This window comes from Plecotus auritus (assembly GCF_963455305.1).
Source record: "Plecotus auritus genome assembly, chromosome: 6".
Classification (NCBI taxonomy): domain Eukaryota; kingdom Metazoa; phylum Chordata; class Mammalia; order Chiroptera; family Vespertilionidae; genus Plecotus; species Plecotus auritus.
Window position 1 is genome coordinate 1,563,788 of NC_137773.1, and position 25,263 is coordinate 1,589,050.

General features: G+C 52.5%; 1 protein-coding gene across 1 annotated transcript in view; it reads left to right on the top strand.

Moving 5' to 3' along the window:
• Positions 1-6,633: 6,633 nt before the first annotated feature.
• The window catches only part of SDK1 (sidekick cell adhesion molecule 1), a gene marked incomplete at its 5' end in the record, with an annotated part of 646,035 nt that continues 627,405 nt past the window's right edge, over positions 6,634-25,263 (top strand). Inside the window, one exon of the mRNA XM_080672625.1 lies at positions 6,634-6,877. Within this exon, the coding sequence (XP_080528751.1) occupies positions 6,634-6,877 (244 nt within the window). The remainder of the gene's footprint in view (positions 6,878-25,263) is intronic.

The window sequence follows — 25,263 nt, forward strand, 5'->3', positions numbered from 1 at the left end:
CCCGACTCACTGCTGGTGTGGGAGCAGAGAGCTGTGGGCACCGCCCCCACAGAGCTTTCTGTAGTTCACTTTTTATTGTAAAGCAACACGTATTCGGCTTAGAATTCTTAAATGCCAAGGAAAAGTGCAATGAGAACATCACCTGTAATCCATACAGGACCGGCCACCATTAATGTTTTGGTGTATTTTCTTCTAATTCTTTTATAATGTTTATTGTTACAGCCATTCCTCCATCTATGCATCCATCATCCATCCATCCATCCACCCACCCACCATCCACTCATCCATCTATCCATCAACCCATTATCCATCCATCCATCCACCCACCCACCATCCACTCATCCATCTATCCATCAACCCATTATCCATCCATCCATCCATCCATCCATCCATCCATCCATCCATTCATTCTCTCTCCCTCTCCCTTCCTCTCTGACATCAATAAAATGTATTTTAAAAAATGAAAAAACAAACACTAACGCTTGCTGTACGCAGTGCACCTGGCACAGCCTGGGCACCGGAGAGCGGTGCCCCTGCAGGATGCGGGCATTGCAGAAGGCCGATGCCGCTCAGGTGGGAGGACCTTGGCCGTGACTACAGCCTCCTCCCAGGCAACGTGCCCCGGCCAGGCAGGACCCGAAGGAGGCAGCCCACAGGCAGACCCGGAGGACCACATCCCAAAGGGATTCACTAGTAAGAGCTTCCTTTTACTTGACGTAAGCACTTCCTTTATTTTTCAATTTTAAATATTGTTATTGATTTCAGAGGAGGAGGGAGAGAAACATCAATGTTGACAGAGAATCATGGATCAGCTGCCTCCTACATGCCCACATTGGGGATCCAGCCTGCAACCTGGGCATATGCCTTGACCTGGAATCGAACCCGGGACCTCCCGGTTCATAGGTGGAGGCTCAACCACTGAGCAACACCAGCCAGGCTTAAGGGTTTCTTCTAAACAAGATGCTCTGCGAGACCCTTCTGGCGCGCTGTCCTGGGGCTGGCTGTGCAACATTAGTCCTTCCTCCTGCCCCCCGCCCCCCCCCTCAAAGCAGGAGGCAGCATCTGGAGACCCAGGCTCCAACCCCGTCCTACGGCTCCCTGGCCGAGCAGCCCGGGGCAAATGATTTACGTGGACTGAGCCCCAGTAAAGTGCAGAAACGTCCTCCCTGTCGCACAGGGATTGGCGTGAGGATGAAAGTGCTCCTGTGAGCACCAGCTGGAGACATGTCAACGAAACCTGTTGCTAAAGTCTCCCCCTTTTTCCAAAGTGGATGTCTCAAATCTCCTACACTTTGCTCTCAACAGCTGCCACCCCACCCCTCATCCCTAAACTAGCAGGTCCCCTTTGAAGAGAGCGAGAGGAGAAACTTGCCGGAGTTTGCGGTGGTGCCCCAGAATTTGCGTTTCTGATCAGGCGATGCTGATAATGCTGGGCCGGGACCACCAGGAAGGACTTCTGCTTCATGCTGTTTGAAGCAGCCTGAAAGGTGAGGGGGGGAGGCGGTTCCTTTTAGCGAGGGCTGGCCGAGGGCCTGGGGGCTGGGTGATTTCTGGGACCGCGCTTCTGCGTAGCTTCCTGCAGAGCATGTCATGGGAGGTTAGCTTCTGTAAGAGAGCTCAGGTGGGCTCTCCGTAACCAAGGCACACACCCCATTGGGATCAAAGGCAACACCTGCTTGCTCCTTAATGGGTTGCCAGGCAACCAGACAAAGGTGAGGCTGCGGCTGGGATTAGCAGTTGGCAGGGGCTTTAGAGGGAGAGGCATCCGGAGGGTAGGCTTCTCCTCAGAGGACCCCAGAAGCCAGGTGTGAGAACCCCGCCCCTCCCTCGGGGTCATTGCCTTGACTGGCCCTGGGAAGGGCACAGCCCCGTGCAGACAGCCTCACGCTGTCACGTGGCCTCTAATAGGACGGGGAATATTTTCCTCGCAAGAACCCCCGGGCACCCACGGGGAGACATGGGCGAGGGAGGCTCAGCGCCGCCTGCTCCGTGAGAATAAGTCCTGTTGGTTGATTTGGGTTATAAAACACACATCCACACGGGAACACTTTAAAAGGGCCGGAGAGCACGGACTCCCAGGGCCCTGAAGGAAACCTGATGAAACCTGGCACCCCTCCCCTCAGGAGGAAGGGCAGTTACCCCGAAAGGGGATGTTCTGGAAACCCCAGGCCTTCGGGAGAAAACACTCCTCTGCGTGTGCGGGCGTCTCTGCACCAGCACTCCCAACGCCGCGTCCTTCTCTTCCCAGAAAGTCACCCTCCTGGGTGGGTCCGTTGTTCTGCTGTTACCAGCGATGCGCAGCGGGCAGCCTGTGCCATGACCTCTGGGCATTTGGTGGCTGGAGCTAAGACATCCCACAGGCCCTCACCAGCCCTTGCCATGGTCAGCCGTGTAACATTTCTATAAGCCCCATTCCTTTAATTTTTCATCTTGGGTCACTTTCTTTGATTGGGCACCCCTCAAACACCGATTTTCCCGTTATTTCCCCGAGACTTGCCTACTCATGCCCTTTGCCCATCTTTTTGTAGGGATTGCTCACCTCGTCTTATTTGTAAAAGCTATTTATAGAGACCAATGGGACCTTCTTGAGTTTGTTGCTTGTTTTTCTTTTCTTTTTTTTTTTTTTTTTAAATATTTTTATTGGTTTCAGGAGAAAGGGAGAGGGAGAAAGAGATAGAAACACCAATGATGAGAGAGAAGTATTGATCAGCTGCCTCCTGCACGCCCCACACTGGGGATGGAGCCCGCAACCTGGGGATGTGCCCTTGACCGGAATCGAACCTGGGACCCTTCAGTCCACAGGCCGACGCTCTATCCGCTGAGCCACACCGGCCAGGGCACTTGTTTCTTTGAACATTCCCCTCCCCACAGCACTGTAGGATATCTTTGGTTTTCAATTTGTATGCATTTGAGTTTTATTGATGTTCTGGGAAGTAAGTTGAATGTTTTTCTTTTCAAATAAAAAAATGAAATTATAATTCTATTTTAAAAAGGCTTCCCTTTTACCTCATGGCTCATTCAGGGCAAAAGATGAGGGAGGAGAAAGACAGAATGAAGGAGAAGAGGGAGAGAGGAAGACGGAGAACAGAAAGGAGAGCTCTATTCGCCATGCTTATTGAATTCCTCAGAGACCTGGAGGGATTCTCAAACTTCATATGTGAATCACTTGGAGTCTTGTTGAAATGTAGATTCGGGCCTGGCCACCGTGGCTCAGTGGCTGAGCATCGACCTATGAGTCAGGAGGGCATGGATTGATTCCCGGTCAGGGCACATGCCTGGGTGTCAGGCTCCATCCCCAGTGGGGGGCTTGTGGGAGGCGGCCGATCCTTTATTCCCTCTCATCATTGATGGTTCTCTCTCTCTCTCCCGCCCTCTCTGAAATAAAAAAGAAATGTAGATTCTGGCCCTGGCCAGTATGTCTTGGTGGGTTGAACGTTGTCCTGTGAACTGAAAGGTCACCGGTTTGACTCATCTGTCAGGGTTGTGGGTTCGATCCCTGTCAGGATGTGTACCGGAGGCAACCGAGTGAAGTTTCACATCGGTGTTTCTCTCTCTCCCCTCTCCTTCTTCTCTAAAAATAAAAAATATATATATATTAAAGGGGAAAGAGAAAGGAATGTAGATTCTGATTTCAACCAGCTCGCTGCTGGGGTGGCGACTTCACATTATGCCAAGGGGGGACGCTGAGGGTCTCGCTGATAGTCCTGACCCCACGTAAATGGTCATTTTATTTTGAAAACCGTTTCTCTCTCTCCCTCTCTCTCTAGTCAGCAGGGAAACCCCTAACCTGGTCTGGAAAGGAGGAGAGCCACAGTTCACTTCTGCGTGAAAAATAAGCCCCCGTTCATGGGGCAGCTCCCTCCACCACGTGGCCTTTTAGATTCCACGCCCGAGACTCCCCAGGTGCGAGTGGGGGCATGAAGGGGCACTCCTCCGGGCCTCCTCACTGGCTGGAGACAGTTAAAGTGGAAAATTAACGCCGCCATCTCCCTTCTCCAGCATCATAAAGGGCTTGCTGTGTGTTATTTTGTTGAGAAAGAATTGCTACGGTCCACACGCACCTCCTAAGACAGTCATGTAACGGGACATGAGAAAAGGAACACGGTCTGGGAGGGAAAGAGTCTTGGGATGGGACTCAGGAGCCGCTCCCCACTCTGGCGTTCAGGCTCCTGGGCCTGCGCTGACCGTCCCTGGCTTAGCTCCTTCCCCTGCAACGTGAGGCCCCGTTAGAGGCTCGCTACCCGCCCAGCCTGGAAGGAACGGTTCCAGAGGGGTCTCCAGGCAGCAGGGTGCTTCCTGCAACTAAGACAGCATTCCAGTCCCCAAGCAAGTCTCCACGGAGCGGCCCGACACAAATCATCAGCAGCAAGGAGGCTCCGGATAGGCGGCCAGGGGGCTTTTGGAGTCACACCCATGCCTGGGGCAGCACCATGGCGATGCCTGGGCTGCTGCCTGAGCCACGGATGCTGCAGGGCAGGTGGGCCTGGCTTGCGAGGTGCCAGGGAAGCATGGGGCACCGATTTCCACTTGAAAGGAGAAGGTGACACTGTGCACAGCAAGGCTGGCATGGGGCAGCCCCGGGAAGCCCGCGGTGACTGCGTGCGAATGGTCTCATGCCCTGGGACAGCCCTGTGCCAGGGAGTCCTTCCCAACTCCGCACAGCTTAGCGATTTGCCCACATTTCCCAACTAGACCCCCACCCCCATCCCTGAGCACAGTGGATGACCTCCGAGGGGAAGCCGCCTGACCTCCGAGCCTCAGTTTGCCCATCTGTTCCAGTGACAGCACCTCTCACAGGGAGTGGTGGGGACCAGTGCGATGACCACTGCCCACACTGGTCCGCAGGAAGCGCTGGGTAGGTCCTGCTTAGCTCCTGCCCGGGGCTCTCAGGTCACCCAGCCCCGCAGGTTAGAAGAGGCCCCGGGCTGCTGTAGGGAATGTAAAAGTGGGACCCCCTCCCCCCGCCCGCCCAGTCTCCTCGGTGTCCTCAGGACTGCGTGGCCCGGGCACCCCATGCTGGAGCCCTCAGTATGTTCCAGGTGTCGCCTTTGGGTGGTTTCCCATTTTTCTGCCCCTCCCCCCCTTGTATAGTGTGTGTGTGTGTTGTGGGGGGCGGGGGGCAGAGGGCGCGGCCAGGGGTCCAGTTCAGAATCCACCGCCCCTTGGCTGCTTCCTCGAGCCTCGGCTTCCCCATCTGTCCTTCACGTGGCCATTGTCAAGAAGATTCGGTAAGATTGGGCCGCACACAGTAGGTGCTCTGGATTCTGGACTCAGTTCCACCCAGGAACCCAAGGCCGGCCCCTCTCCCCTAGGTCCTCCTTGTCTGGGGCAATAACAGGGTAACAGCCAACCGGCACCCCGGGCCCCCCTCCCCCTGCAGGCGCACGCCCTGCCTCCCTGTCACCACTTAGACCGTCTCCATCCTCCCACTCCCCCAGGCTCCTCCCGCACAACTGCGGGCACCATCGGTCGGGGGTCACCTTCCCGCCTCCGCCACAGAAACGCTGGCCTCCCAGCCCCCAGGGCGCTCAGTCCCCCTCACCTCGCCCATGCTCTCCGCCCGCTGCCCTGCCCAGCCGCGTCCGCGCCGCCCCTCCCTCCCCTCCCTCCAAGCGCCGCGCCCGGAGCCTTCCCCTCGGGGACCCCCGCCCCTAGGAGGCTCTTCCTTTCGGGGACCCTTCCCCGCGGCGCCCACCCCCTGCGGGCAGCGGGCAGCGGGCAGCGGGCAGCCCCTGGTCCAGCAGGCCCACATGACCTTGGACGCCCCTACAGACCCGGCGTCCACGCCTCCCCACAGGCGGCGGGGCTGCGCCGCGGAGCCCTTTGTGGCTGGGCATTGACCACCCGATGCGCGCGCGTTTCTCGTTTGCAAGCACGGCAACTTGGCGTGTGACCCCCCGCACGCGGAGCCCGCGGCTGGGAGCAGGGCGGCTCCCCGGGGCGGCGGGGAGGGCGGCTGCGAGCGCCGGGAGCGGAGCGCCCACTAGCCCCAGCCCCTGGCCCGCCCGCCGAGCCCGCCCTCCGCCGCACGGGCACCGGGCCACCTGGGCGCCCGCACCGCACGGGCCGGGCGAGGCGGACACCGGCCCGCGCCCCGCGCCCCCCGCGCCTGGGTGCCCGAGGACGCGCGCGGGACGGCGCCGCCTGCAGTGCCCGTCCCGCGTCCCTAGGGGGCGCAGCCGGCGCGGGAAGCCGCGGGTCCGGCGCGAAATTCCAGGCGGGCGGGCGCGGCGCGTTTGAAACCTGGCGAGCGCGAGGGGGCGGGACTGGGCGCGCGAGCCACCGCCCCTCGGCCAATCAGAGGCGGCGGCGGGCGCGGGGGGCGGGGCGTCCGGCCGCCCTGTGAATGAGGAGCCGCGGCCGGGGCGAGCGCGGCGCGGGCGGGCGCACTTTCTCCTCAGCGCCGGGCGGGGGCGGCGGCGGCGGCTCCTCAGCGCCCGCGGACCCTTCGCCAGACGCCGCGCGGCCCGGGCGCTCCGGCCGCGGGGGCGGCGTGACAGGACTCTCCCGGCGGACAACTTCTCCCCGCCGCGCCCTCAGCGCCGGCCCGCACCTGGCAGCCCGTGGCGCGCGGGAGCCGCCTCCCTCCGTCCCGCGCGGGGCCGAGGCCGGGCCGGGCGGCGGCCGCTCAGCATGGCCCGGGGCGCGCGGCGGGCGGCGGGCGGCGGCGCGGCGGGCCCGGGGCGGCCGCGGGGGTCCCTGCCCAGCTCGGAGCGGCGGCGGCGGCCCCGCGGAGCCCGTGAGGCGCCCGAGAGCCCCGAAGAGGACGCGGGGGAGCGCGGCGGGCGGCCGGCGACAAAGTTGAGCGCGGGCCGGCGGCGCGGATGGTGGGCGCTCCTGGCGCTGCAGCTGCACTTGCTCCGGGCGCTGGCGCAAGGTAGGCGGGCGCGGGGTCAGGGCGGGGCGGGGGCGCGGGGTCAAGGCGGGCGCGGGGTCAAGGCGGGGCGGGGGCGCGGGGTCAAGGCGGGCGCGGGGTCTGGGCGAGGGGCCAGGGCGTCGGGGTCCGCGCCTCCCGGGACGGCGCGGGGTCGGGGAGCGTCGCCCGCCGCCCGCCGCCCGTGGGCTCCCCACGCAGGCGGAGCCGAGCCCGGGCGGAGCGCAGCTGGTTCGGGCGAGCGCCGCGCGGGCAGCGGCGGGGGCTCGCGGCTGAGTGGCGGTGAGTGGCGGCGACGCCGCGCTCCCAGCTCCCAGCTCCCAGCTCCGGGGTCGGCACCCCGCCGGGTCCCCGCCGCCCTTGCCTGCACCGCGCACCCCAGCGGGGGTCGCACCCGGACGGCAAACTTAGGCACCCACGGCCCTTCTCCTCGCTGCGCCGGCTTCAGTTAGAACCGCGGGGTCTCTGGGAAGGTGCAGCCCGTCTGGGGTGCCCGCGGCCCTTTGGAAAGGGAGGTGGGATCTGGGAACCCAGCTGTGCCCAGAAACCCGTCCCTTTTGAACGCCGGGCACACCCTGTGCAGGTGAGCATCCCTCTCGCCCAGGTGTGCCGGTCTGGAAAGAGGGAGTGCGCGCAACCAAAGGGCGGAAGGGACTCCCTGGCTGCGTCCCCTTGTCCAGGTCCTCTGGGATGGGGCACCCTTGGAGAGCCCTCTGGGATGGGGCACCCTTGGAGAGCCCTCTGGGATGGGGCACCCTTGGAGAGCCCTCTGGGATGGCGCACCCTTGGAGAGCCCTCTGGGATGGGGGCACCCTTGGAGAGCCCTCTGGGATGGGGCACCCTTGGAGAGCCCTCTGGGATGGGGGCACCCTTGGAGAGCCCTCTGGGATGGGGGCACCCTTGGAGAGCCCTCTGGGATGGGCGCACCCTTGGAGAGCCCTCTGGGATGGGCGCACCCTTGGAGAGCCCTCTGGGATGGGCGCACCCTTGGAGAGCCCTGTGGGATGGGCGCACCCTTGGAGAGCCCTCTGGGATGGGGGCACCCTTGGAGAGCCCTCTGGGATGGGGGCACCCTTGGAGAGCCCTGTGGGATGGGCGCACCCTTGGAGAGCCCTCTGGGATGGGGGCACCCTTGGAGAGCCCTCTGGGATGGGGCACCCTTGGAGAGCCCTCTGGGATGGGGGCACCCTTGGAGAGCCCTCTGGGATGGCGCACCCTTGGAGAGCCCTCTGGGATGGGGGCACCCTTGGAGAGCCCTCTGGGATGGCGCACCCTTGGAGAGCCCTCTGGGATGGGGGCACCCTTGGAGAGCCCTCTGGGATGGGCGCACCCTTGGAGAGCCCTCTGGGATGGGGGCACCCTTGGAGAGCCCTCTGGGATGGGGCACCCTTGGAGAGCCCTCTGGGATGGGCGCACCCTTGGCCAGGGCCTCTGGGATGGCGCACCCTTGGCCAGGTCCTCTGGGATGGGGGCACCTGTGCTGCATGGCAGCCTCCGGGCGGGGCTGCGCGGGGGCTCGGGAGTCGTAGGGCACTGAGGTTGTGGGAGGCAGGCACCCGATTCAGATCCGTGTGTGTGAGTGTGTGTGTGTGTGTGTGTGTGGGAGGGGGGACGACCTCCGTGTGGCCACATGCTGGGGTTTAAATGTGACGACACCCGGCGGGTCTGCACCCAGAACTGCCTTCCCCTGCTTTAACGCGACCCCCTAATTCCACTGTCACTGCTGACCTGACGTGGTCTGAACGGGGCCCTCCGCACCCCCCCTCCCCGAAAGGCTCTCACAGATGTCCGCTTTCCTGTGTAGCTGCACGAAAACAAACGGCCCTATTTCTGGTTAATTTAACTCCTCCATTACTTGGAAAATTTTCATTTCACTTATTTGTGCTTCTCTTTGCTTAATGACTTACTTTTGTAGGAAAGCATTTATTACGTCATTTTGTAAAATGGGATCCGTAGATTGCCAGAGAAGCCAGGTTCAAATGAAGAAATCGAAGTCACTGGGAATGACCTTTAGGATAGAAATGGTGTTTATTAAGTTTTCCTTAAAAAAACAAAAAGAACAGTGACTTGCACGTTGCAGTAACCTCTGTACATTTGAAAATGTATGCACACGTTCAAATGAAAAAAAAATCTGGTTTTGTTTTGAAGCGTCGTACAGGGATTTCAACTTTTTACCATTTGCACTTTGAAGGCTCTATAAAACGTCACATTTTTACAACTAACGTTAATGAATGTATGTTAATTTTTAAAAAAAACACGCTAAGGCAATGCTCAGACTTTGTTAGGGAGGGATATTTCATCCCTTGTTGCCAGTAAAAACACCGGTTCCTGTTTTACATTTATATGGTTTATAAAGCGTACCGGTCTTTCCGTGTAACATTTCAAATAGGTTATCACAGATTCTAAATTCATTGACAGGTTTCTGTTCTCTGTGCTCTGTGAAATGTGTAATATATCCATCATTTTTTTTTTTATATATCCTATTGAAAATTCATATTACAGGAGAGATGTCACCCTTTGACAAAAGCTCGTGTATCTTGAAAATGGAAATTCTGGTGCTGCTGTAGAGATTCCTAACGGGCTGATGCGTTGGTCGTGGGCAGGAATGGATGGTCTTGAATCGCACCGGGTGAAATGTAACGTTCTGAACGGAATCCTCACCGCTGTGTCGGAGCTGGTGCAGCCGGTCCTCACTTCCCTGTTAAGTGTTTTCTGATGGTGCTCCGTGTAGGTAGGCTTGGTCTGGGTGTCACGGGAGAAGCGTGTAAGGGGGACCAGGAAGAGTTCCATGTAGTGACAGAGCGTAAGCCAGGAGCAGAGCAAGTCCCAGGCCTGTTGTGGAAGCACCTGGCTCGGATCCTCTACGTGTAACTTTCACAGTCCTGAGGTTTTACATGTAACGGGGATTTCTGAGTTCCGTACTAGTACTCTGCTTATTGCTGTGTGTGTGTGTGTGTGTGTGTGCGTGTGTGTGTGTGCAGCCGTGGGCAAACTACGGCCCGCGGGCCGGATCCGGCTGTTCTATCCAGTTCTCTTGCTCTCCCCTCCGCTCCTTTACTTTGAATTTATATTAGTTCACACAAACACTCCATCCATGCTTTTGTTCCGGCCCTCCGGTCCAGTTTAAGAACCCATGGTGGCCCTCGAGTCAAAAAGTTTGCCCACCCCTGGTGTGTGTGTGTGTGTGTGTGTGTGTGTGTGTGTGTGTGAGAGAGAGAGAGAGAGAGAGAGCGCGAGAGAGAGATTTCTAGAGTCCTAAAGATCCAAGACTTTAATTCTCCAAGGCGGATGGCGAGGCATGTGGTCCAGCAGCCAGACCTGGGTGTTTCAGAAGGGTGGCGGCGCACGAGGATGCTGTGTGTGACGTTTGCTCCTGGGCCGTTGGCGGGCTTGTCGATTCTGGTGATGCTTACCGCGGCCTCCCTTTAAGCTTGTGTTCTTCAGGCGGGAGAGGTCGGCCTGTGCTTCTCAAATCACACTGCTTTGGGGCGGTTCACCGTTTCTCCTTGGGACTTGTTCCCGGTCACTTTACAGGGATGGTTCTGGAACTTCCGTGTGTGTCACCATCACGCAGTGATGGTTCTGGAACTTCCGTGTGTGTCACCATCACGTGGGGATTTAGACCCGCTGAGGGCCAGCTCCGCACTTGCCTTCCAGGTGACGCTGGCACACACCAGACTTTGAGAGCCGGGGACTTCGATTGTCTTACTTTTTTCCTCATTCCAGTCACTTGCTGGTTTCCTGGAACCTCTCCAACCCTGTGCCTCTTGAACTTGGCTGCTCCTTGGAATCACCGGGGACCTTGAAACAATCCCGGGACCTGAATCTCATTCTCGGACTTTGTTTTAATTGCCTGGAAGCTTGACCTGGCTGGCATCGGGAGACTGGAAAACTCCCCAGGTGGTCCCAATGTTCAGCCAAGTTTGAGAACCATTGCTCAACACTTCTAAATGAGATCGCGTGACTCGATTTTGGTTTTAACCTTGTCACGGGCCTTGAGGTTTTATGGTAACCCCCCCGCCACCCCCAAATTCCAGTGACTTTTGGGTACTTTGAACCTATTTTCACTTCAACCTGTTTCATGTTCATGATCTCAAGATTTGAGATTTCTCTCAGACTTCATCAGTTCTTAATCACTCATGCTGTTTATTCCAGCGGACATTGTCAAGCTCCTGTTGGTCTGGGCCAGGGGTGGGCAAACTTTTTGACTCGAGCGCCACAATGGGTTCTTAAACTGGACCGGAGGGCCGGAACAAAAGCATGGATGGAGTGTTTGTGTGAACTAATATAAATTCAAAGTAAAGGAGCGGAGGGGAGAGCAAGAGAACCCTCCGCTCTTTCGGCTCCGCGGGCCGGATAGAACAGCCGAACGGGCCGGACCCGGCCCACAGGCCATAGTTTGCCCACGGCTGGTCTGGGGTGTGTGTCAGAATCACCTGTGAAATTTAAAAATACAGGTACCTGGGCTCCACCTCCGCCCTGAGGGTCTCTGGAGTGTGAGTTTGTGGATTCAAAGGCGCTCTACAGGTGGTTCTTGTATCTTTGTTACCGTTGGATCCTTGTGTTGGCCAGTCCCATAATCTTACCCGTTTGCTGTCATCCTTAGCCTGACTTCCTGTGGCCTGGACCCCTGCCTGGATAATTTTCCTAGCTTCGGCCAGGTCTGCCCATTAGGTTCGCCGCCCCTGGCTTGCTGGAGAAAGCGCCGAGCAGCGGTCATTGGGTTCACAACAGAGTGGCTTCCCGTTACCCCAGGAGCGTTTCGTTTTCCCCTTCCGCTTCCCCCAAGACCCCCCCTCCGGTCACGACTTTGTAATTTGAGTTTCCGTTGCCGCTTGAGTTCCAGACAGCCCGCTTCACTAGAGTCTGCAGAGACTGGGCCACACGAGGAGGTGCTCACATACTTCCTGGTTGCGCTCTGTTAGACCACTGCGTGTGTGACAGATGGCACCTGGCCCTGGGCTGGTAGCTGTCTTGTAAATCTAATCAGGAGCAATCATCGCCCTCCAGGCCGTCTTGCATGTGGCCGCCTGCAGCTAACCTGTGTGGAGCCCTTACTGTGAGCCAAGCACCCGCGCTCCACAGGTAGGCAGGCCTGCTGCTCTTCACCGCGGCCCGGCCCGGAGGGTAGAGAGCGCTTGGTACTCATTCACCTGCGAGACACGGAGGCCCTGAGATGTTCGCTAATTTGCCTCCGGTCCCAGGACTAGTAGTGACGAAGCCACCACGGAAAGCAGCCTGCCTGAGCCACGGTCCGTGTTCCCCGCCGCTGGCCGGGGCATTTCCCACCTGGTCTCTGCCCTTCTGCAGGAGAAGGAGGTGTGAAGGGCAGGGGGCAGGTGGTGTGTTCTAGAGACTTTATCCACTTACTTGACCTCAAGTAACCTGACCTCAAGTAATCAGGGTACTTATGTACTGTTGTAAAAAAAAAAATAAAAATGACATCAGACAATTTGGAAAATAGAGCAGAGGACTATGCGTAACGCCCATAGACCGTCCCCTCTCCCATAATAATATGGCTGTTGCCATTTTGATGTTTTTCTTTCCAAAACATTTTTTTTTTTTTCATAACATACCTGTCAAATTCCAACGGAGAATGTGGCAGTGTGGTGGCAGATTTGAACACCCCACAATTGACCACGAGGAGTGTACCAGCCGTTTCCTTTGAGGAACACTCGGGAAATTCTTTTATCTGCACTCAAGTATGTGCATTTAAGCCCTTTAAATGAAAATAAAAGCGTCGGGCTTTGTCAGGTACAGACTTATTTGTTATGTTGCTTCTGCGTGCGTTCTGTCTAACCGCAGTTACGTTGAGCTGCATGCTGTGGTTATACTTAGCCGGAGTTTCCCTGTGCCCTCAAACGCTGGAGTACAGCAAAGTCATGCTGACAAGCAGGCAATTAGTGGAATCCAGGAAGAACTTGTAGTTAACTTCTACCTGCAAGTGGCCTTTATTGCCGTGGTAAGAGCCTTTGTGTTGCTTATGGTATGGGACACGGACCTGGGCCTTTGTCTAGGTGTCCCAGCGACCAGAGACCAGCCGCATCAGCTGACTAAACCCAGAGAATGGAACAGACCCAGAGAGGGAGAGCACAAAACCTGGATTGTTGACAAGATCACAGCTTAAATCTAAGGAAAAAAAGTAGTTTTGAGAGTAGACCCCTTAAAATCCAAATCCATGAGAATTGAGTAAAGCTGAGGATGGGGAATAAAAAGTGCAATAGAAAGGGGAGTTAAAGTGGATTTGTCTTTTAAAAAGGAAGGGTGCTGATAGGAGTCTTATTATCTGGTTAGATACTCCTACCAAGAGATGATACATTTCTGCCTAATGCAACCGAGTATTTTATTAATTTTTTATTTTTTATATATTTTATTGATTTTTTACAGAGAGGAATAGAGAGTCAGAAACATCGATGAGAGAGAAACATCGATCAGCTGCCTCCTGCACACTCCCCGCTGGGGATGTGCCCGCAACCAAGGTACATGCCCTTGACCGGAATCGAACCCGGGACCCTTGAGTCTGCAGGCCGACGCTCTATCCACTGAGCCAAACCGGTTAGGGCAGCAACCGAGTATTTTAATTTGTATAGTCTCCCTCAATTCGAATTAATTTGACCTGAACATTTCTAGAAGGCATTTTATTAAATAAGTTCTCCCCTAATTTTGTAATTATCTTTTAATGAAAAAGATGATAAACATTTGTATCTTTGATCCCAAGGGAGAGTATATTTTGTCAGCTAGGACTGTGAATATGGCGCCTCTTATTATCCTTTTGAAGTAGCACAAGGAAATTATCCTTAAGTTTTTCAATGAATCCTTGAAATGCAAACGTCTGCCATCGTTTGATAGATCTTTGCCTTGCCCGTTGCTGATCCTCTACCTGAGACCTGTCTGGAGAGCTGTCTTGTGATTAGTCTTATAGTTTCATGATGTTAATACTATTCGTGCTGTATCTGAATACAAAACCTGGACATGCTGTTATGAGAGCACTGCTTTAGGAAACCCCAGTCATTTATACACTTGCTAGTCTAGGATTTATACATTTGCTAGTCTAGAATTTAGGTGGTCTGACCTCAAGCTGGAGACGGACTCCTTGCCTTAGCTTGGCCCTCCCCCCACTCCAGCTCCTGTGGTCTCTAGTGGGTATTGTGGGCATATGAATATTTTTTTTTTAAAAAGCTTTCCTTGAAATACAAATGTGGTGAGTGGAGAAGACATTGGGCTAAGTGTCAGTAGACCTGGTTTGTATTTCATTTTGTAACGAACTTGCAATAGGAGCAAGTCTGTCAGCCTATCTGAGTATAATTTCTCAGCTGTGCAAGTTGGGGGTTAGGCTAGATTTTCAATATCGTTCTTTTCCGATTCCCTGACCTTCTGTATGTTGTCACATCTTCTCTGCCCTTCACCCAGACTCGGTGCGTCTCCTTTTTGGGGATTCTATAATTCCGTGTCTTGGCTCTTGGAATCTAATTCTCTTCATTTTACATTTGCCAGGGTAGTTGCAATGTCGAAGACAACTAAGATGCAATATACTATTTCTCTTTAGGTGCTGCCATCTAACATGGGATGTGTTTACTCTGATCATGGTTTATGCTCAGAATTTTAGGTCCTATAAAATCACCTAGCGCCATAACTTGTCAGTGTAAGTCTGAAGTTTGGAGGAATACATTTCTTTAAAATGTGAGATGCTTACTTATTTAAGTGGCTGGAAGAAGAAAGGGCAAGACTGATTAAAATCTGCTGGAGGTAATTAATGCAGTGAGAAATGAGAGGAGATATGAAATAGTGATGGGTGTGAGAATGTTTATATGTACTGGACAGTGACCATCAGCAATGAAAGAGGTTAGTAGATGGTTTCCGTTGACATTTTTGTTCAATCTAACATTAGGTTGGTTGTCTTCATTAGGGACTTTTAGTAAATCAAAAAGCCCTCAAAATTAACACAAGAATTCTTTTTTACTTTATTTTTATTTTTTTAAAAATATATCTTACTGATTTTTTTTTTACAGAGAGGAAGGGAGAGGGATAGAGAGTTAGAAACATCGATGAGAGAGAAACATCGATCAGCTGCCTCCTGCACACCTCCTACTGGGGATGTGCCCGCAACCAAGGTACATGCCCTTGACCGGAATCGAACCCGGGACCCTTCAGTCCGCAGGCCGACGCTCTATCCACTGAGCCAAACCGGTTAGGGCTGTTTTTTACTTTAACAGGCTTAGCTGGGACTCTGTTGACATATAGACAACATCTAGTGAAGATTAACTGCTGTCAGTTAAATAATCCAATACCTTGACCATAGATATATCTGTTCACTAAATCGACTAATTTAGTGATCTTTGGAGATTAGCTTGTTGAACATGGGCAAGGTCTAGGACAATAGTTTCTTCACTGTTTGTGTGTGTGTGTGTGTGTTTTTTTTTTTTTTTTTTTTTTGCTGTGTGTGTTTTAAACTGACAGGGCCAGCCTTTGGAGGTGTGGTCTCTACAGAATGGGCTCAACTCCCAGGCCCATATTATTACACGAACGACATTACCCTTTGGTGTAAAGTTTTGTTGCCTTTTTTCCCGTTCAGAACTCTCCTCTGTACGTATTCTAGACATGCTTCTTTATCATGAGAGGTTAGGAAGCTCTCAAGTATGTAAGCTTGAATTTATAAAGATGAATGATCTTTCCTAGAAAAAAAAAATATAGGGAGGTAACCTAAGAATACTGTCCCGACTCAAAGAGGACTATGACTATTCCAGGAGTGCCAATAGTTTTTTATTAAGAAAGATTGGTGGTGGGAATCTTAGCAGCCCACATAGGCTGTTTAGGGAAAAATTAGATTTGGGGTCAGGAGGGATTTCAGAATTTCCATTGCATAGGGATGACCTGTCCTCCTGGGGTAAGGATGACCATCTCCAGAGGTTGCAATGTCTGTGGGTTCTTCTCGTCAGTGTGATCCTGTGTGTGTTTGTGCTGCTTCTCATGAAAGAGGGCCTATTTTCAAAGTGAAGGTTAGTTCTATCTTGCCTTCTCCCTAGGTGTTAGAAGTGAAACTCCCCACCCCCCCCCAAAAGAGGTTTTGAGTTTGTGGATCAAGCCCTTCTATATAATGGGTGTCAGCATAGATTTAATACAGGAACCACCAGATGGCAATAGAAAAAGTGTTTCTATAGAATATAATCTAGTTTTCACAGCTGATTTTCCCCCTTCCTCGATACACTGCTTTTCAGTATACTTATATATTTATGAAATGGTTGGTTACGAGCAAGGTGAGTTTATAATACCTGACAATGCTAATCAAAAGCAGGACACAGAATAGTGGCACAGTGTTACCAGAAAATGACATTTTATTTGCATGAGCGCATGTATGAATTGTTCCCCGAGAGTGGGTTTCCAACAATGTAACTTACGGCTGATGTTATTATAGAGTCATGATTTTACTTCTAAATTTTTATTCGGCATTTAGCTCTGCAGCACGCTGTGGTGATTTGCAGAACATAAAAGAAAACATGGCTCTTATCTTGCAGCATTTTATGCAGTACCCCCTAAAGGAGGAGATGGATGAGCTTACAGACATCGCACATATTTCTATATTTTCTGGCAAAGGTGTTTCTACCTTATGTAGAATTCGTTTTACTTTTGCCTGGTAGGCATGCCCCCCTTTTCGAAGTATGTCTTCAAGGCTCTTATAAGGCTTTCTTTTTTCTTAGCTAAGACTCTTGGTTGCAAGCTAGAAACTCAATCTGAACTACTTAAGAAAAAAGGATTTCATCGGAGACCTCCTAGGGTATCACAGTGCAACAAGAAGAATACCTTGAAACTTGGCAAGTCTAGGACTCAGCTCTGCCTCAGGAATAACTAGAGCCAAGTGTTTGAAACCTCTCAGGCACTGACCTCTTTGTCATCAAATCTGTTAGTGTTGGTACCGTTCTTGACTCTTCCTGGAAATTGGCTTTCCCGTTGTGACCGAAACCCACCTATTACCAGTCTCTGCATGACTGTTGCTTCAGACTCTGACGTAAAGATTGACTTAAAGCTTGGGTCCTGATTAAAAAATCTGTGAAATGATCAGATTTATATATTAAAAGCATGACCGTGAGGGAAAAATAAAGCATATGGATTGCACATACGGGTCGGGAGAATCCAGCATGAATGACGATAGACCAGTTGGGATGTATGGGCCGTTGAGGTGAGAGGACTGGGTGGCAGTGTTGGAGATGGAGAGAGCTGGGTAGATATGTAGGGAGATTTGAGAAGATACTGAGATGGGCAGGATTTGGTATTGGATATGGAGGGTGATGTCCGGGTTTTTGGTTTGCATGACTAGTTGATTGGGCAGTCATTCAGTGAAGTCGGACCCCCTCAGTTTGGGCAGTATGATCATGGTTTGGTTTTGAATATGTTAACGTGAGGTGCCATTAAAGCTTCCACATGGAGCTGTTAAGTAGGTGTTTGGATATGAGTTTTGCATCAGAGGAGAGGTCTAGGTGTTCGGTATATTGCTCAAGAGGATGGGCGTGGCATGGAATAAAACGGGCTCAGCCCCTTGCCAGCTGTACTTCCCTCGCTTGGCTATTTAACCTTCTTTTTATTTTTTTTAAAATATATTTTATTGATTTTTTACAGAGAGGAAGGGAGAGGGATAAAGAGTTAGAAACATTGATGAGAGAGAAACATCGATCAGCTGCCTCCTGCACACCCCCTACTGGGGATGTGCCCGCAACCAAGGTACATGCCCCTGACCGGAATCGAACCGGGACCCTTCAGTCTGCAGGCCAACGCTCTATCCACTGAGCCAAACTGGTTAGGGCTATTTAACCTTCTTAACGGATTATTTCTCATCCCTCAAGTAGGTGTAATCATTGCACCCACTCCAGACAGTTCTGGTGAGGATCACTTGATATGACCAGAGGTACGGTGTTAGCGCCTGACCAAGTACACGGCGTGCATCCTCTACGTGTCGTTATTGTCACGCTTGTGGCGAGGGCACGCCTCATTCTTCTTTTCCCACAGTACTCGGTGATTTATGGACCACTGCAGGACCAGCGCGGGGAGGCTGAAGAATTGACTGGAGTAGAGTCTAGCCGTGCTAATCTGGCTGTGATTTACTGGAAACGTTGGAGGAGATTGGAATGATGGAAGTGAATTGGAGAATGGTTGTGATGATATAGGAATAATAAGTGTTTGACCCGGGGTGATACTGGAGTGGAGAAATTATCATGGTCAGTATTGCTGCAGAGAGGGGAATAAGACTAGGAACAAGAAAAGGCCATTGGATTTGTTGATGAGGTGGGGAACGTTGATCTTGTTGAGCGTGATTTCACTAGAATTGCGGGAGAATGAAGTAGGCTGAAGTTGATTACAGAATGAATGGGTGGTGAGAAAAGGGAGCCTATAGGTGTTCCCGTACTGCTGAAATCCCGAAGCAAGGAAAGAGAATGCGAATTTGAAGTGGGTAGTGACAAAATGATCTCAACATGCCTTAGGAATATTTATTTTTTTCAATTTGAAAACTGTTCTCGAGGCTGAAAAAAAATGTGGGCTGTTGTCATCTGGCAAAATGGTAAGTAATCATCACAGTTCTCTGAAGGGATCATTTCAGTTTCATATTTTGGGATGACTGGAGGCTTCTAGCAGCATTGCTGCCAGACCTGATAACAGGGTACTTCCACCCCCACCTGCTGCAGACACAGCAACTGTGGACAGAACAGAACAAGGACTAACCAAAGCATTCCTGAGCCGGCGAGCTCAGGACATCCCACTTCCGGCCAGGTGAGGTGGGGAGTCCAGGTCTGTGGAGGTTTCAGATCTGGAGGTAGGTTCCAAGGGCGTGGTCCTGAGGGTCTCACGAAGGAACAGCGGTCACCGCCTGAAGTCTGCATAGCGGAAGAAGATGGAGGTGAGGTCCGCCTGCCTAAAACCTTGAGAGGCTGGCCCAGCGGTGAACAGAGGGCGAGAAAAACCTTGCCCGCTCGTTTGTGGAAGTGCAAAGAGACTTGCTGTCATTCTGGAGTTGTGCATAATTAAGAGAAAAGAGAGAGAGAAAAACCTCAAGGCTGTATCTCACAGAGGGGCTGGGTTAAAATTTAACATTCCGTCCTATGCAGCTAATCCTCATGGAAGCCAGTGGCGCCCTGCAGAGCAAATGAAAAACCCAGGACTCTCTCGTAGTACGAACACCTCATGCTAACGATAAACTTTGCTGGCTGCCTGGCTGGGGTGTGGCTCAGCGGTTGAGCGTTGACCTATAAACCAGGAGGCCATGGTTCGATTCCCAGTCAGGGCACATGCCCCGGTTGCACATCCCCAGAAGGAGGTGTACAGGAGGCAGCTGATCAATGATTCTCTCTCATCATGGATGTCTTTCTCTCTCTCCCCCTTCTCCCTTGTTCTCTGAAAACAACGAAAATATACTGAAAAGAAAAAGGTGCTAGCCACACAAGGAAATGCATGGCTCTGAAGGCGAGTCGGCAGATGTAACTGGGAGAAGTGGTACTCCCTCCAGGACATGCTCCTGGGCCCAGGCAGAGGTCACTCGTGCGAATGATTAGAGCCCTGGCCGGTGGGGCTCTGTTGGGGCATCATCCCAGGCGCCGAAAGGTAGAAGGGCACATCGCCAGGTTGTAGATTCGAACCCTGGTCGGGGCCCATGTAGGAGGCAGCCATTTGATATCTCCCTCTCCCTCTCCCTCTCCCTCTCCCTCTCCCTCTCCCTCTCCCTCTCCCTCTCCCTCTCCCTCTCCCTCTCCCTCTCCCTCTCCCTCTCCCTCTCCCTCTCCCTCTCCCTCTCCCTCTCCCTCTCCCTCTCCCTCTCCCTCTCCCTCTCCCTCTCCCTCTCCCTCTCCCTCTCCCTCTCCCTCTCCCTCTCCCTCTCCCTCTCCCTCTCCCTCTCCCTCTCCCTCTCCCTCTCCCTCCCCTCCCCCTCCCCCTCCCCCTCCCCCTCCCCCTCCCCCTCTCCCCCTCCCTTTCCCCCTCCCCCCTCCCCCCACCCCCTCCCCCTCTCCCCCTCTCCCCCTCTCCTCCTCCCCTCTCCCTCTCCCCCTTCCCCTCCCCCTCTCTCTCCCTCTCCTCTACATTCCAGTTCTTGGCTGTGGAGACATAGGATTTGAGCTGCATTAAATGCACATGTTTAACATTCTTAGGGGAGTGCACCGATGGAGGAACACGGGTAAGATGCACAGTGCAGTGGGTGACATGGATGGCAGGTCAGAAGGTAGGCGTTGGCAGTTTGCGGCAGCTGGACATGGTTGGCTGGTTGTTTTTAACCAGCAACTCCCGGACTTTCAAAATTACTGAAATCCAGGATCCCAAAGTGTTACCGTGGGAAAGACAGGTGGTTGGCCTCTCTAATGTGGCTGTTGTCTATCAACAGTATGAGGCGTACGTTGTGGCTTGTTTCTGTGTAGGTGGGTACTTCATAGTAATTTAAAAATTATAATTTAGCATTTTATTTGCTGCAAATATAGCTTAAGAGTTTTTTTTTTAAACCACAGTTTGTTTCGATAGTTGTCCCCTTCTGTGGTGCTGACCCATCTTACATTCCAGTACCGTTAACTTCCCGGTTCAAGTACATGGTTGTATGTATGGCGAGGCACGTTCTCCCTCAGTCTTTTTCTTAACACCGTTCTCGGCTGTGTTCAGGCATTTTGTTCTCCCACGTATACTTTAAAACCATTTTTATTAAATGGGTGGTATTAGATGTAATCAAGTTTCCCATTTCCTTTAGATGGGCTGTGATAATTTATAATTAGCCAGAAAATAATTCCTCTTCCCTTTCAGAGCATTCTTCTCCGTTTGTGAATTTGTTACCATCGGCTTGTCATTGTGTTTTCTTAAAATCCCTTTACACTCTGTTTCTGTGGTTGCGTCTTTGTTCTGTTTCTAATTAACAACTGACTTTACTCTTTTTCTCATCAGTGTCTTGAGGGACATATCTAGTTTGTTAATCTTTCCCGAGAACTGGGTTTTAGATTTATTTTTCTACTTTGTCTATTTCATAATTTCACTCTTTAACTTTATTATTTCCTTCTCCCAGGTTTCTTTTGGGTTATCTGTTCATATCTGTTCCGGTTGCTTAAAACATGAGGTATGTAGGAAAGGACTTGAACAAATAGTTCTCCAAAGAAGATCTATCTATCTATCTATCTATCTATCTATCTATCTATCTCTAATCAGCTCATGGAAGATGCTCAATATCATCAATCAGGAGGGAAAAGAAATAACCTTACAGTGAGATACCACGTCACACCCATTAGGATAGCTACTACATGCACCCCCCCCCCCAAAAAAAAACCACCACCAACAACAGCAACAACCACCAACCTCAGAAGATAAGTGTTGGTGCGGAATGTAAAATGATACAGCTGCTATGGAAAACAGTATGGCCGTCCCTGAAGATTTTGGGGGCGGGGGCGCATATAGACTTTGTAGTTGAGAGTCCTTTTCTTTCAGTTCTTGGCAAAGGGTGTGCCTGTCCCTCTGTCCTCCACGGTCCGGACGAGAGGGCCCTCTCCCTCGCACTGCCTGTCCGGACGAGTGCTGTGCTTTCCCCGACTCCTTTCAGTGGTTCCTTTGCCTTTAGCTCGCAGCTCATCGATTTCTGTGCATTCATTGTGTTTGGGGTTCACCCAGCTTCTTGAATCTGTACGTTTATGTTTCTTACTGAATTTGGGGAGTTTTCAGATATTTCTTCGGATACTTTTTTGGTCGCTCTCTCTCTCCTTTCCTTCTTGGACTGTGTTGACACGCATGTGAACTCTTTTCTTACTGCCCCACAGGTCTGTGGGCCTTAATTTTTTTCAGTCTGTTTTCTCCGCTGCTCACATTGGGTACATTCTATTGGTTTATCTTGAAGTTCGCTGATTCTCTCCTTGTCATCTCCACTCTACTATTGAGTCCACTCAGCGTTTTTTTTTTTTAATTTCAGTTTTTTTTTTAGCGCTACTGTTTCTTTTTGATTCTCTTTTTAATAAATTCTATTTTTTTCTTGGAGTTTCTACTTTTTATTTATTGTTAAGATAATTGGTAAAGGCTTAAAATATTTTTATCATGGCTGCTTTCAAATATTTATCAGATTAATACCAGTGTTGGCACTGGCTGATGGTTCTTCTCATTCATGGGTGATTTTCCTGGTTCTTGGTGTTATGAGTAACTGATTGTGTCCTGTACATGGAAGAAACCCTGCATCCCACTTCACCGTCTTTTCGTAGGCAGTCCCCCTGGAAGGCTTAATGCCAGGATGGGTGGGTCTACACGCTCAGCTGCCTTCTAGGCCCTCCCCCAGCCCAACACCCAGACAAAAGCGAGGGGCTGACTCGCACTATCTTGTTTCAGACGGGCAAGGTAGAAGTTCATGTTACTGACACCTTCCTCGCAAACGTGTAGCCCCAGCCCACCATTTTTGTTGTCTTCGTGTGAGAGAAGCTTCCCCGGGGGCCAGGCTGCCATTAGGGAGAGGAAACCCAAGGGCTAAGTAAGCCATACCGCTTTTGGCTGAACGTCACTGCACCCTAATGAGCCCCAGCATACCACGGGAGGGGAGAGAGGAAGTGGAGTACCAGCCAGCCCTTCTCCCTCCACCCCTTCCATCTTCTCAGCGCCATTGGCTGTGGAAGCTCAGTTCCCCACCGGGAGGACACTGGTCGGGGGAGAAGGGAGGAATACCAAGCCTGTCGGCAATTAGTCCCTATTTGCACCACCTGGTTGAATCTCAGTGCGGCTGGTTGGCCCTGTCACACCACCCGGCAGGAAAATTGAAGTGCCACCTGCTCCTGCCAGGGAGGGAATAGATGATTAGCTCCCCGATCCAGGCATAGCTCCAGCCTCTGGGCGGGGGGGCTGGAGCCCGCTGCCTGATTTTGAGGGGTCTGGGGGGGGGAGAGGTTAGAAAGTCTCAGCGCCTTGCTCAGCTCTGCTGGAAACGCGCGTCACAGGAGAGCCCCCTTAGTGATGAAGCGGGGCGCGGACTGGCGAAGGGCTTTCCCTAGCCCACCCTTCCCTGACCACAGGCTCTTCTTGGAGCCTCGCCCTGTGCCTGTTCCTGGTAAGAAGCGTCTAGCACCCTATCTGGGACGCATGAGAGATGGTGGGGAAATCCAAGGAACTGGCCCCGGGTTCCTAGACTGCCCGCTGCCTTCATCCCGCCTGTCCGTCTCCCTATGGTTGCTAGTGTGTTACCTCCAGGGGCTCTGAGCTGTGGCAGGTGGAACGGGGTTTCCTGGGAGTCCAGGGGCTCTGAGCTGTGGCAGGTGGAACGGGGTTTCCCGGGAGTCCCTGTTGGGAGAGCGGGCAGCCTCTGCCCACCGCCATGTATACCTTTCCTCTCGCTCTGCTGTTTCAAACTGTGTCCACTGTCCTGACGCCTGCCGGCTTGGCCAGGTTATTCACGCCGTCTTTTCCCTTACTAATGTGCAGGTTCCATATTCACATCATTCCTCAACACCTACCCGCAGTAATAATCAGTCGCGTATTTTCCCACTCTTACAAACCGCCCTTCCCCACAGACACTGTAGACTTCGGTCCTGCTGAGACAAGACCACTGGAATGCTATCACTGCTCCACCGTCCTGTCAGTACATGTTTGAGGATCTACTATGTGCCGGGCAAGAAGGCATGAAACGGAGCAAAAAAGTTCTGCCCTCATGAAGCTGACATTCTAGTGGGGAACAGAAAAAATTACATATACCCCGGTGTATCTATCCCAATAAATTACACGCGGCAAACTTCGGAGGCCAGTGTGGAAAAAGTTTAGTGAGCCGGAGGGAAGGAAGCAGGAGGGAAGGTCAAAAACACAGCCAGGACCACGCGACATGGAGCCTCGCGGGCCACAGGAAGGCCTTTGCATTGTATTCCGAGTGCATGGGGTTTTACGTGCTAAGTGCCAGCGGGAAGGCATGACCGGACTGACTCGCTCTGGCAGGTGGGTGCAGAAGGGTAAAGCGAGGGTGACCATTTATAAGGCTTGTTAGTGACGAGGGTGGCCTGGATGGCAGCAGTAGATGCATTACAAGTGGTCAGTTTCAAGATTAAGTGTGAGGGCAGAGCCCACAGACTTTATCAACGAATTAAATGTGAGTAACGAGAAAGCGAAAAGACCAAGTTTAACTCCAAGGTTTTGGGATGGAGTGACTGGGTAAGTTATAATGTCGTTCACCAAGACAGAGAACAATGGGTGAAAGGCAGCTTTGGAGAAGATAAAAGAATCAAGAGTTTGGTTGTAGACATCGGATTTGAGAAGGTCTGGTCTATCTGAGAGAAGATCAATGTAGGTCACTGAAAATGTAAGTGTATACTTCTGAGGGAGGTTAGGGGAGGAGGCCAGGGATAAATCAGCGAGGCGATTGCCCACAAAGAGAGGAGAAAAGAAAAGGACCGAGCCGAAACCGGTTTGGCTCAGTGGATAGAGCGTCGGCCTGCGGACTGAAAGGTCCCAGGTTCGATTCTGGTCAAGGGCACGTACCTTGGTTGCGGGCACATCCCCAGTAGGAGGTGTGCAGGAGGCAGCTGATCGATGTTTCTCTCTCATCGATATTTCTAACTCTCTATCCCTCTCCCTTCCTCTCTGTAAAATATCAATAAAATATATTAAAAAAAAAAAAAAAAAAAAAAAGAAAAGGACCGAGCCGGAGCCAGCGAGAGGAGAGGATTCAACCAGGACACCGGAAAGGCAAAGGTTTTTTTTTTTTTTTTTAGTCAGCGAGAGAGGCGTGGGAAGTGTCCTGGACTCTGGGTGAAGGAAAGTTCTCAAGAAGGAGAACGGAAATGGATGGTGTCAAACACTCATGACTTGTTTTTGAAGCCTCCACAATGTTTCACTTGCTCCCTCAGACCTGACCTCCTCACCTGGTGGACCCCAGTTCCAAGGGTCTCGGCATCCATAACTCTCCCCTCCTTTTTCCTCTCTTCCATACGGTGGTGTAGCAGCCACCTACAGTGGTTTGAATGGAACAGAGAGAAGGCCAGAGGAGCGGGTAAGTCCAGTTTGTACCACAGCTTTTTCCTTCTCGGCTGCGGTCATCTGCTGAGAGTGAAAGGGCCACAGTCCGAACTGCCGCTTTAAGGAACGGAATCCCCTCCCAAGGACAGGGGAAAGGACAGTGTGGCAGCTCGGATGAACCAGCTCCGGTGTGGAAACGAGACATGGTGGGAAACAGCGTAGACTGGCTCCCTCAAACCCGCAGAAGCCTCCTCCAGCAGATGCAGAAGCTGGAGGGCTGACCGTCACCTCTCCCAGCTCTCTTGCTGTCGGGGTCGGGACTGACTGCAGTTCTGCCAATCAGGTCATGCCAGACGTGAAGCATACAAAACATGAATTCGCGTGATTGATCCAACCTAGTTAAGACTGAAACGGAAGTAAGTGGGGCGAGAAAGTGAGACACGTCCATCACTCCCGTGGATGGCAGCCAA